The 12,102-nt window shown below is 40.3% G+C and overlaps 1 protein-coding gene and 1 non-coding gene across 12 annotated transcripts in view; one reads left to right on the top strand and one right to left on the bottom strand.

The window, feature by feature from the left end:
- Positions 1-227: 227 nt before the first annotated feature.
- Trnas-aga7 (transfer RNA serine (anticodon AGA) 7) lies at positions 228-309 on the bottom strand. The gene has a single exon. It is a non-coding gene; the product is annotated as a tRNA-Ser (tRNA).
- Positions 310-1,952: 1,643 nt separating this feature from the next.
- Zfp184 (zinc finger protein 184) overlaps positions 1,953-12,102 on the top strand; it is a 37,110-nt gene continuing 26,960 nt past the window's right edge. Inside the window, exons 1-5 of one of the 11 annotated variants that reach the window (XM_039096163.2) lie at positions 1,953-2,047; positions 2,624-2,832; positions 3,918-3,985; positions 6,782-6,908; positions 7,344-7,439. In XM_039096163.2, coding sequence (XP_038952091.1) covers positions 2,826-2,832; positions 3,918-3,985; positions 6,782-6,908; positions 7,344-7,439 — 298 coding nt within the window. In that variant the 5' untranslated portion in view covers positions 1,953-2,047; positions 2,624-2,825. The other 10 variants (XM_063276443.1, NM_001427199.1, XM_063276446.1 and 7 more) reach the window with 10 other exon arrangements.

Raw genomic sequence — 12,102 nt, 5'->3', positions numbered from 1 at the left:
AATAAAGGCTGGACTCGAATTTGCGCTTCCCGGAAGAGAGACTGCGGCGAAGGTGCTACATTAAAAATAAACAAACAAACAAACAAACCAACCCGAGAGCTTCTGGAAATAAAGTGAATCTCGTTGTCGCTAAATAGCCTTGTTGTCATGGAAAGGATAGACATGAAAATCTTCTGGGTAAAGATCAGTATAGAAACATCAAGTTTAAACCCAAATTTAAAATAGCCCGTAGTCGGCAGGATTCGAACCTGCGCGGGGGAACCCCAATGGATTTCTAGTCCATCGCCTTAACCACTCGGCCACGACTACACAACTAGGTTTCTTCTCTTGAAATTCCAGTAGCTGAAAGAGTCAAAGAAAAAGTAATGGGTTGCCAGATTTGTAAGGAAACATTTACAGATTTACAGAAAACATTAAAAGTATGTTTTCAGTAAAGACAAGCCTAGCACAAAACAAATAATATTAATTGCATTAAAGAATGATAAACAGTGATCTGAGGCAGAATTGGGTCTCTTAACTGTCTCACTTGGTATTCTTAGGTAAATATTTAAGCTCATTGCATAACAAATTCTATTTCCCACCCAACAGTATACCGCAGTTAACCAAATGCCTGCTACCTTATCAAAAGGATCGTCATTCCCTTAGCTTCTACTTATCTGTTATTCATTTCTGACCGTAATAAACTACCTATTTAGAAATACACTCACATATTTCTAAATTAAAAGACTTGGGGAGAGGAGGACAAGTTTAGATTTATCGGGGAAAAAATCAGTGAAAAATAGTTTCAGTATACTCCATCTCTCCTCTTTTTCCAATTCCGCTATTGTTAACTTCTCGTATTCCCACGGCAACTTGTTATCACGATAAGCCAGAAATGGTAAGTTATTATTAATACCATATAGTTCACACTAGGGCTTGCTCAGTGCTGTACATTCTTCGGGATCTGACATATTTATATATTTCACTGTCCCCAAAGTCCCCTTTGTTCAAAGTACCCTCCAAATCCCTAGCAGTAGGTGGTTTTTACTTGTTCTTTACTACTCCCTCCCAGTGCTATATAGATGAAATTGTACAGTATGCAGCCTTTTTCAGATTGACTCATTTCACTCAGTAATATACATATTGCATCTATGACTCTAGATCCAAGGGTTCCCGCATCCTTTTCTGGACACGGAAACATGCCCTTTCACATATGTGCCCAAACACAGACACATAAAACAAGTCTTTTTTAAAAACTAAAACACATGACTGCTGTTTGCATTCTCTTTTTATCTAATGTCTTATTGCAAGCATTTCTCTAAGTATAATTCCCTTTCCTTGACTTTTTCATGTATAGCATTATCATTTCTAGGTCTGATGCTTTCAGTTAAGGAGGGGAGCCACTTTAGCACGTCTGTAAATAACCGGGGAGGAACAGAAGCCCTTAGTTGAGTGAGCCCCACCTTTGAAGCAAAAAGCCTATTTGTTGTAGTCTTTTGTGTACGTCAAGGGCACCGATGGATTTGCTTTAAGCGCTACGCAAAGAAAACTGCAGAGAGCACTGCTAAAACGTAAAATACTGTACCACCACCTCCTCCCAGTTTCTTTAGCATTAAAAAAATGTTGAGTCGTTTTTCGAAGACATGAAAACGACAAATATTTTCAAAACGACAAATAACATATAAAAGAGAATGCAGATCAGGTAATAAAAAGTAAGGTTGAACGGTGAAATGTATGCTTGCGTTTTGAAATCCTCAGTGTGGGAGGCCAGATCCTTCGGAGGTGAAGGTGGATCAGGAACATGTACATAGCAAGTTCAAGATCAGCCTGAGGAGATGAGACTCTGCCCCAAGATCTCCGCGCAAAATCCTGCGGGTGTGTGAATATAGGTCACAAACGCTGTATATGACTCCCTCTGCTCACAATCCAAACTACCAGACACAAACGGTAGGCAGGTGCAAACTCCCGAGCCACCAGGAGGAACTATAGCATTAGTAGAAACTTGGGGAAAGTAATTCAGAAGCACTGCGCGCTGCATTCTGGGAATTGTGGTCCTTTGTGCTCCCCGGTGAGGCGTGCGTGTGTATTGAGGAGAAGGAGGGAAAAGAAGGGAAAGGGTCTACCCGACCGGAAGTGACCGCTAAGTCGATTGTGGGCGTGGAAAGGGGTGGGTGTTTGGCTAGATCCACCGTGTAAACCCATTACGAGAGTTTTGGGGAACCAGGATCCTTGGGAGTGCGTCATTAGACTGGAGTCCAGGTATCACCATGGCAACCGCCAGCGCCTTGGGAGTGTGACGTCACCTTGCGGGATCTCGTAATGCGGCCTGCGCGGGAGGAAGCCAGGGAGTCGGAGAAGGGGGCGCGCCTCCCGTCGGCGTTGCCGCGGGTTCCCCAAGGCTTTGTTCCTTTGTTCTGGGCCGGGCTAGCTGAATGCGGGGTAGCCCGCCTTTCTGGTGTGCCCCGCAACTGGTGCGTCTGGTCGCCAGGGGAAGTAGGAGATCGCAGACCCTGTGGAGGGCGGGTGGCCAGACTCTAGGTAGGCGCCCAGTTTCAGCTGCAGCAAGGTAGAGCTGCTCGCTTCCTACACACTTTTTGTTTCTTGTAGTAACCCTCCCAATCCTGTACTTTCCGTTCTTGGACAGGACCTCCTGACTACTCTGTAGGAGTCTGAGGTGCGACTGTAAGACGTGTGCTGTAAAGTGAGTGCATCCTGTATCTGGTAGGCCAATCTCGGAGAGATTAAGATACCACTCTGGAAGGAGAGCTGGACATCCGAGCCCCAAACTGAAGCTGCCTAGGTATCCACGTGTCCCAAGTTCTAGCGGAAAACATAGCGCTCCTGGGATGGCAGGTAATGGGAATTACCAGGGCAGAGAGGACTGGTGTAGGGCGAACTGAAAGGTGGGAAGAGGAAGTAATGTGGCTAGGGGTAAAGTAAAGAAACCTAATTACACCATCGAAAGAGACTTGGAAGAATTAATTCTGAGTTCTGGACGTGAGAATTTGAAAAGGAAAAACAGTTCAGAATATCTGATCCTCTTGACATTTCTCTTTTATTACATTTTCGAATAAAAAACTATAGTAAAAAAAGTGTTCTAATTTTTTAATGCAAAGATTAGTTTCGAAATATTTTGCAGATAGCAATTTTCAAGCTTGTGCCAGTGCAAGTGTGTGTGGCCTTAAACTCACCATTTTGGGTGCAAATGTTTCCTTGTTTTTTAGTTCCTTTTACTAAAAGTGCCTGTTCCCTGTCAAGTAGCCTATGTATGATAGGTCCATATAAGATCGCTGGATTTCTTTGAGCAGTCTTTTCCTAGTTAGCATATTTCTTACATTGCAGTGCCTAAAACTAAGCATAGTTCTTTAAATGTCCTTTTAAAAATTCCTAACAGTATGATCTATTACTATTTTTCCCCTCATCAAATTTTTTTTTTTTTTTTTAGATTTTATGTGTATCAGTGTTTGCTTGCATGTCTTTACTCTCATTAGGTATGTGAGTGTGTCACTAAATAAACTCAGAGACCCACAAGTTTTTTCTTCCTTAGTGCTGGGATTAAAGGCATGCAATATGTTTACTCATGTTTTATGTGCAGCAGAGAAGAGTCAGCAGGAATGTCTTGCTTCATTAATGAGGACCTCACATTTCTCTTTATGAGCCATATGAATAGTTAGGTGTCAAGAGAAAAGCTGAATATTAAGGCAGTGTTTTAGTTTTGTTGTTTGCTTGCTTGTTTGTTTTTTCTTTTCTCCTGAGAAGGCTCAGGATGGTAGAGGCCTCAGTTGAAACTTTTGGGGGTGGGGGTGAGTCGGGGATTCTGACATATAAAGGAAGGGGAGAGACATAGTTGTTATTTCCAGGGAAAAAAGTAAAACCTTTTTCTGGATTGCTGGCAGCAGCAGATCTGGTTCTATTCAGCGTGGCCTCTTTTTCCTCAGGTCTGTCCTTTGCAGACTCTGCCAGTCTCCATGAGGGACATCTTCTACTCCCACCATCTAGTTTTCTGGTAAGTTGAGATTTTCCCAAGTGCCATGTCCCTTCTCAGAGTAATGTATGTTTATTGTCAAATATGTTGACTCACAAATCATTGTTGGCGAGCCTTCTCTGGACTCTCATCTGTCCTGTGATCTCACCTGGACCCTGCTCTGCTTCTGCAGCTTCAGCAAGCATTCACCATTTACCTCTTACCCAGTATCTTCTAACACTGCTGGGGTTGGGGAAGAAGAAACACAACATAAGTCTTTACTTGACAGAGTAAAATGGTCAATAAAAGTCAAAGTAGGTGTACAAAAGGTGAAATGAGTGCTACAGATCCTAGGGAGTGGAGAGAGATGTGTGGTTTGCAGGGGACAGAGAGTTGCATGGACGATGTGGAATTGTATTTTCTCAAGGACAAGCGACATTTGAATATTAGAGTAAGACAGGGGTGAGGAGCACCGGTAATAGATTCAGAAAGATTTGGAGATGACTTATTTTAGAAAATTAAAACAATAAAATTGAGGGCTGGAAAGATGGCTTAGCATTTAAGAGGACTGACTGCTCTTGCAGAGGTCCTGAGTTCAATTTCCAGCAACCACATGGTGACTCACAGTCATCTGAAATAGAATCTGATGCCCTCTTCTGGTGTGTCTGAAGAGAGCTGCAGTGTACTCATAAATAAAAATAAATCTTTAAAAAAATAAAATTGAATGAGGTCAGAATATGAAAGAGCTTGAATATCTAATAAGAAGTGTGAAGACTTTATTCTGAAGGTCATCTGTAAACCATAATAGATTTTAATGTAGGAAAAATTTTCCATTTTTCCATGAGCCTCAAGACATCCCTTTAACAGTTCTTCCCAATTTCAGCTTAAGTGCTTTTTTTTTTTCTTCTTTTTTTCTTTTTTTCGGAGCTGAGGACCGAACTCAGGGCCTTGCGCTTGCTAGGCAAGTGCTCTACCACTGAGCTAAATCCCCAACCCCAGCTTAAGTGCTTTTAGCATCACTTTGTTTTTTTATCGAGGAATATTGTGATAAAAAACTGCATGCATTTAAACTATATTGTCATTCCTCTGTGTGCTAAGGGAATTGGTTTTAGGACCCCTAACAGACACCAAAACATGTAGATCCTCAACCCCCTTCCACAAGATGGCACAGTGTCTGCATATAACCTCTCCACAGTCTCCTGTGTAGTTTAATCATCTCTAGATGCTTACATGTCTGATACATTGGAAATACTGTGCAAATACATTGTAAGTTCTATACAGTTGTTCTGTATCACTTAGGGAGTAGTGACAAGAACAATATCTGTGCATGTTTTTTGAATACTTTATCTACAGTTGATTGAATCCACAGTTGGAGAGAGCCAACTCTTAATTGGATAAGTTTCAACATACATGAAGGTTCATAAAACAATTGTCGTGCTCCAGGTAGTGAGTGAATATATAGTCAGAGATCATACTTCTCCTGACTTGAATCTTTTTAAATTTATTAAAATTCATTTTGACTTTTCTTCTGTTCAGAATATGATCCATCTTATTAATGATCAGAATGTACTGTAAAGGAATGTAAATTAGCTTACATTGGGTGAAGTTGCTCTCTCTCTCTATATATATATATATATATTAGTTTCCTATTGTTATGGTAATTATTTTAAGCTTAGTTTGCTCAAAAACATAGAAGCCAGAAATTCAAAATGAAGCTGGGAAAAGCATAGGCCTTTAACCTAACACTTAGGAGGCAGAGGCCAGCCAGGATTGTATAGCAAGACTGTCACAAACAAACAACACTACAGTGTAATCTTTAAGCAAACAGGAATATTTGTTAATGTTGTAAAGGTATAATGATCTCTATTTCTGTATTCATGTATGTATGTATGTATGTATTAACTAGTAGTTAAACATGATATGATTTACTGATCATTGGATCTTAATTAATTTGAAAACTGCTTAATCCTATCCAGCTCTTAAATGCATGGGCCTATTTTGAGTTCTTTTCTTCTTACTGAGTTTTATTCCACAACATGGTCATGGTGCTGTTTCAGTTCCTTATACTTTGGTGTCCTTTGAAATGTAATAGGGCAGTTGGGTGGTGTTGGCACATGGGTTTAATCTCAGAAGAGGTAGAGGTGCAGAGGCCCATAGGCTCAGAGGCACAGGGAGCCAGAAAGGTAGAGAGAGAGGGAGAGGGAGAGGGAGAAAGAGGGGGGAAGGGAGAGGGAGAGGGAGAGGGGCAGGTGGATCATTAAGTTCAATGCTAGCATGGTCTATCTACAAAGTGAGGTCCAGGATAACCAGTGCTACTCGGAGAAACCCTCTCTCCTCCCTTCCCCCCCTCTTGGAAATAAATATAAATAGAGCAAGTCTGTCATAAAGTATTGGATAGTCTTGCACATTATAGATATTATTATGTTATTGATTATGTCAGTTATAATGTAGTACTTGATATATCTTAGAACTCAGAGGTAAGGAGGAAGAACATGGACAGCATTGGATAATAGACTGAGCACTTACTTAGATGCCTGAATTAAACACTTTACAGGGAAGACGTTTGTTTGTTTGTTTTTATTTTGCTTTTTGACTTTTCTTTTTGGTGCTGATGATTGAACCTAGGGCCTTTCTCATGCTCTGCCAATGAGCTATATTACCCCTCACCACAAGGAACATTTATTTTATTCTTAATACCAATCCTATGGGTAAGGTCTATTTGAAATTTTTCCAAAAGGTGGACATACTAGTACTGCTTTTAGTTTATCACCTGCCTTGCTTTTGTTATTAATTTTACCTATTTTCTCAGGCTAAGCTGTAGAATACTTGGTATTTTAGGAATCAGTGACCTTCAAGGATGTGGTCGTGAACTTCACTCAGGAAGAATGGAAACACTTGGATCCTACACAGAGAGATTTGTTCAGAGATGTGACATTGGAAAATTATACACATCTGGTCTCTATAGGTAAGTGTGATGCCCCCCAAGTTAAAGATCAGGATGTGGAGAGAGGGTACACACCTGATCTCTGTAGTTTAGGGTGACCTTAATTTTATATGGTTTGGGGAGGCAAACACACACCTTGTCACTTTAGGTGAGGGTAGTCCCAAGTTTAGATGGGATATGGGAGGCACATTATTGTGCTTAGATGTGATTGGCATCTTAATTTAGGAACCAGCAATTTTAAATTTTAGAAGTTTCACCTCATTATTAAATGGAGTATCCTCTCCTCAGATGAGCTTCTCAGTTGCCCCATTGTTACGACTTTTGACATGCTGTTCATCACACCAGATTTTTACCCATGTAGAACATCTTAGAGACAGAATCACGGTGAGATTGCGTTCTGATATGGTACTTCTTCCTTAATGCAGACAGATTCCTTCCCCCCCTCCCTCTGAGCAGGGCTCCAGGTTTCCAAACCTGATATGATCTCCCATCTAGAGCAAGGGACAGAGCCATGGATTGAGGAGTCGTGCATTCCTGTTGGTTCCTTGGAAGGTATGTAGTGTGTGGCCACAGAGGACTGCTTTCCTCAGCTGCCAGCCTGTGAGAAGTGACTGTATAAGTGTGCACTCTGCTCTTCAGAGCATGACCTGTGGGGAGAGGAGCACTAGCTCCACATAGAGTCTAGTTTACATTCCCTTTAGAGCCTGCAGCCTTCCTGGTTCTTTTAAAAGCAGATGTCTATACCTACATTCTGCATTCTCTCTCTTCCCACTTTTTTTTTGATCCAGGATTGTCCCATTATTTTCTGTTTGGGGTGCCATTTCCGTTAGTCTGTTAGCATCAAACAGAAACACATGCTAGTTCAAGGTGCTTTCACTCTCTTTGTTCCCGACTAAAGTAAAAAGTGAGTTCCACTCCTGCAGCCCTGGTTTTGTTTTTCTGTTTGTTTTTGTTTTGTTGTTTGTTTTGAAGCACTCATCCCCTTCTTACTTTCATTTGTAGTTTCATCTTCTGTAAGTTTACCATTCTGTCATTGAGGTTTCGGATAATTTTTTTTTTTAAATCATCAATTTCCAACTGCACAAGAAATTTCTTCAAGGACCTGACTCTGGTATAATCTAGTCACTCTGTTGCTGTGCTAGTCACAATAGCCTAGGTGCCCATGAACAAAAGAATAGATGAAGAAAATGTGTTACATCCACACAATCAAATTTTATCCAGCCATAAAGAAAATTAAATCATGACCTTTTCAGGGCCATTATATTCCCTCTAATCCTAGTTTCTTCATTTTTTTGTCATAGAAAAGGGGTATTGAACTTTGTCAAACGCCTTTTCTGCTTTTATTGAGATGACCATGTGATTTTGTTCTTAGTCTATCTATATGTCTTTTTCTTTTTTCTTTTTTTTCGGAGCTGGGGACCGAACCCAGGGCCTTGCGCTTCCTAGGCAAGCGCTCTACCACTGAGCTAAATCCCCAACCCTCTATATGTCTTTTTCATTCATTGTATATCTTAAATCAGCCTTGCATCCCTGTGGTCAAAAAAAAAAAAAAAACCAAAAAAACAAAAAACAAAAAACCATTTTGATGGTTCTGTATGATCTTAATATGTTCTTGAATTTGGCCTGCAGATATTTTGTTGTAAGCTTTATACCTACATCAGGGAAATTAGTCTATACTTTTTGTTGTTGTCCTTACCTGGTTTTGATATGAGAGTAATACTGGCTTTGTAAAATGAGCTTGGTGGTATTTCCCTCCTTTTCTGCTTTTAGAATAGTTTGAGAAGTGAAGGTGTTAGCTCTTCCTTAGACATTTGATAGAATTCAGTAATAAATATATTTGGTCCTTGTACTGGCTGATTTTATGTGTCAACTTGACACAAGCTGAAGTTATCACAGAGAAAGGAGCCTTAGTGGAGGAAATGCCTCCATGAGACCCAACTGTAAGGCATTTTCTTAACTAGAAATCAAGGGAGGAGGACCCAGCCCATTGTGGGTGGTGCTGTCCCTGGGCTGGAAGTCTTGGGTTTTATAAGAAAGTAAGCTGCTTGAGCAAGCTAGGGGAAGTAAGCCAGTAAGTAACATCCCTCCGTGGCCTCTGCATCAGCTCCTGCTTCCTGACCTCCTTGAGTTCCAGTCCTGACTTCCTTTGGTAATGAACAGCAATGTGAATTTGTAAACTGAATAAACCCTTTCCTCCCCAACTTGCTTCTTAGTCATAATGTTTGTGCAGGAAGAAGCCATGACTAAGACAGTCCTGGGCATCTTGTGTGATAAACATAATGACCTAAGCAAGTTGGGAAGGAAAGGGTTTTTTTGGCTTACATTTCCTGGTCACAGTCCATCATTGAGAAGCCAAGGCAGAAAATCAAACAGTGCAGGAACCTGGAGGCAGGAGCTGAAGCAGAGGCCATGGATGAATTCTGCCTACTGACTTGCTCTCTGTAGCTCACTCAGTTCTTACTACAACTCAGGCCTACCTGCCCAGAGGTTGTACCACCCACAGTGGGCTTGATTGACCACAGCTTGCTTTTGTTTTTATGGTTTTTTGAGACAAGGTTTCTCCATGTGTCCTTGATTTCTGTGTGTCCCTGGTTGTCCTTGAACTCTATCTGTAGACCAGACTTGCCTCAAAATCACTGCCTGCCTCTGCTTCCTAAGTGTTGGCATTAAAGCATGTACCAACACCATCTGGCCTCCTTCCTTCCTTCCTTCCTTCCTTCCTTCCTTCCTTCCTTCCTCCCTCCCTCCCTCCCTCCCTCCTTCCCTCCCTCCCTCTCTCTCTCTCTTTCTTTTTCTTTCTTTCTCTCTCTCTTTCTTTCTTTCTTTCTTTCTTTCTTTCTTTCTTTCTTTCTTTCTTTCTTTCTTTTTCATTTTGTTCTAGAACCTTGACGATATGGGCAGGAGAAATGGCTTAGGAGTTAAGAGAACTTGATGCTCTTCCAGAGTACCCAAGCTCAGCTACTAATAGCTGCATAGGGGGTTCACAACCATCCAGATCTAGGGAATCTAATACCTCTGGGCTCTTCTTTCACAGGCACCCATGTGCATATGGCCACATACATAATTTTAAAATTTATATATATATATATATATATATATATATATATATATATTAATTTTAGGTAGGTATGAGTATCTGTGTATCTGTGTGTACACCCACCCCTCTGGTTCTTTTGGGGGGACAGTGGTTAATGTATGCACTTACAGCCATAAATGTAGAATTGCATTAGCTCTAGCCAATAGGTTTTAGTAAATTGTGCTATCATTTTCTTTTGATTCTATGAAGTTCTTTATTTTTTCCTTGATTTCTTCAATGACTCCATTGTTCATTCAGAAGTATATCATTCAGTTTCCAAGAATTTATGTTGATTTTATAGCTTCTCTTGCTTGGTAGTTTCTAGTTTTATTCCATTATGACCTGATGAATTAATTTTAATCCTTTTGTATTTATTAAGGTCTGCTTGTGGCCTCTAAGATAATTTCAAGGGCCACTGAGAAGAGTGTATGTTCTGTATCTGATGGGTAGAATGTTGTGCAAATATTTAAGTCCAACAGATAAATGGTATAATTTAGCTCTGAAATTTCTTTGGTGATTTGTAATTTAGAAGACATATCTGAAGGTGTGTGGGTTATTGAAGTATTTCACTATTACTAATATAAAGACCTATCTGACCTTTCATGCCTTTCAGTGTTTGTTACATGAAATTGGGAACCCAAGCATTGGTTATATCTTCTTAAAAATTGTCCCCTTTGCTAAATGCAGTGGCCTTCTTTATCGAGTCTGACAAGTTTCAGTTTGGGGCCTACTTTATCCAACAGCAGAATAATGTTAGCTTAATGTTAGTTTGTATTTGCTTAGCTGGCAGTGGCTGCTCACACCTTCAATCCCAGCACTGGGTGGCAGAGGCACTTGGATGTGGTCTACACATCAAGTTAAAAGTTTGCATTTGTTTGATAGGTTAATTTCCATCTTTTGGAACCTCAGTTTATGAGAGCCTTTGAAAGGAAACTGTGTTTGTAATACACAACAAATAGTTGGATCTTGTTTCTTAATTCAGTCAGTTTGTGTTTTTATATTGCTGAGTTGAGGCCATTTGCATTTGGGGTTATTATTGAAGAGTTTGTCGTGTCTTATGTTTTCATTGGTTGTTCTGGCTGAGTGGATTTGCTGTAGTTCTTTTTTTTACTTTTTGCTTCCTACTAGTATGAGGAGTTTTTGGTTTACTGTGCTAGACACAGTGAATTTGTTCCTAGCTCCCATTCGCACATCTATTCCTCTTATGAAATAAATGTACTCTCTCATATGTTCTTGTGCAGCTTTCCCTTTTCTTGGGTATAATATCCCTTTAAGTGTGTTCTGCAGTATCAAAGTTGCCTTAGGTTATGCTTGTCTTGAAATGTTTGAAAAGATGACTTTGCTGAGAATAACAATCTTTGGGGGGCGGTGCATTTTGAGGCAGGGTTTATGTATGTATGTATGTAATCCTGGTTGTCCTGGAACTCTCTCTTGTAGACAAGACTGGCTTAAAACTTGGATCCATCTGCCTCTGCCTCCCAAGTGCTGGGACTAAAGGCGTGTGCTACCACTGCCCAGCTAGTTCTTAAATTTTTAATTTTATTATTCTGTGTGTGTATGAGTGTTTTGCCTATATGTATATCTGTGTTCTACATTTATGTACTGACCCTGGAGTCCAGACAAAGTGTTTGATCTTCTGCGACTGGACTTGAAGATAGCTGTGAGCTTCCATGTAGGTTCTAAAGAGCTAACCCAGCACTGTGGAAGAGCAGCCAGTGCTTATAACCACTGGGCTATCTCTAACCTCAGCTGGAGCTACAGATGGTTAACTACCTCATGTGTGTTAGGAATTGAACCTAGATCCTCTGTAAGAGAAAGTGCTTTAAACAACTAACCTACCTAACAACCCCACGTGATTAATTTATTTCCAGGGTTTGAAATATAAGTCTTGCTTTTCTGGATTTTGGAGTCGATGAGAGAGCAGTTATTCTCTGATGTATGTGGTTGGTATTTTTCCCACATGAATGCAGTTTTTAATACTGCTTTTTTGTAATTTTGACATCATGACTGTCTCATGTTACTCATTTTTATTTGCAGCACTATATACTTGTCCTATGTGGATGGAAGTCCTTCTCCCCTTGGAATATTTTCAACTATAATTTCATTAAATGGTGCCTTTAGACTTTATCGCACTTTCTT

Source organism: Rattus norvegicus, chromosome 17 (genome assembly GCF_036323735.1).
Source record: "Rattus norvegicus strain BN/NHsdMcwi chromosome 17, GRCr8, whole genome shotgun sequence".
NCBI lineage: Eukaryota > Metazoa > Chordata > Mammalia > Rodentia > Muridae > Rattus > Rattus norvegicus.
This window is presented reverse-complemented; position numbering and strand designations above follow the sequence as displayed.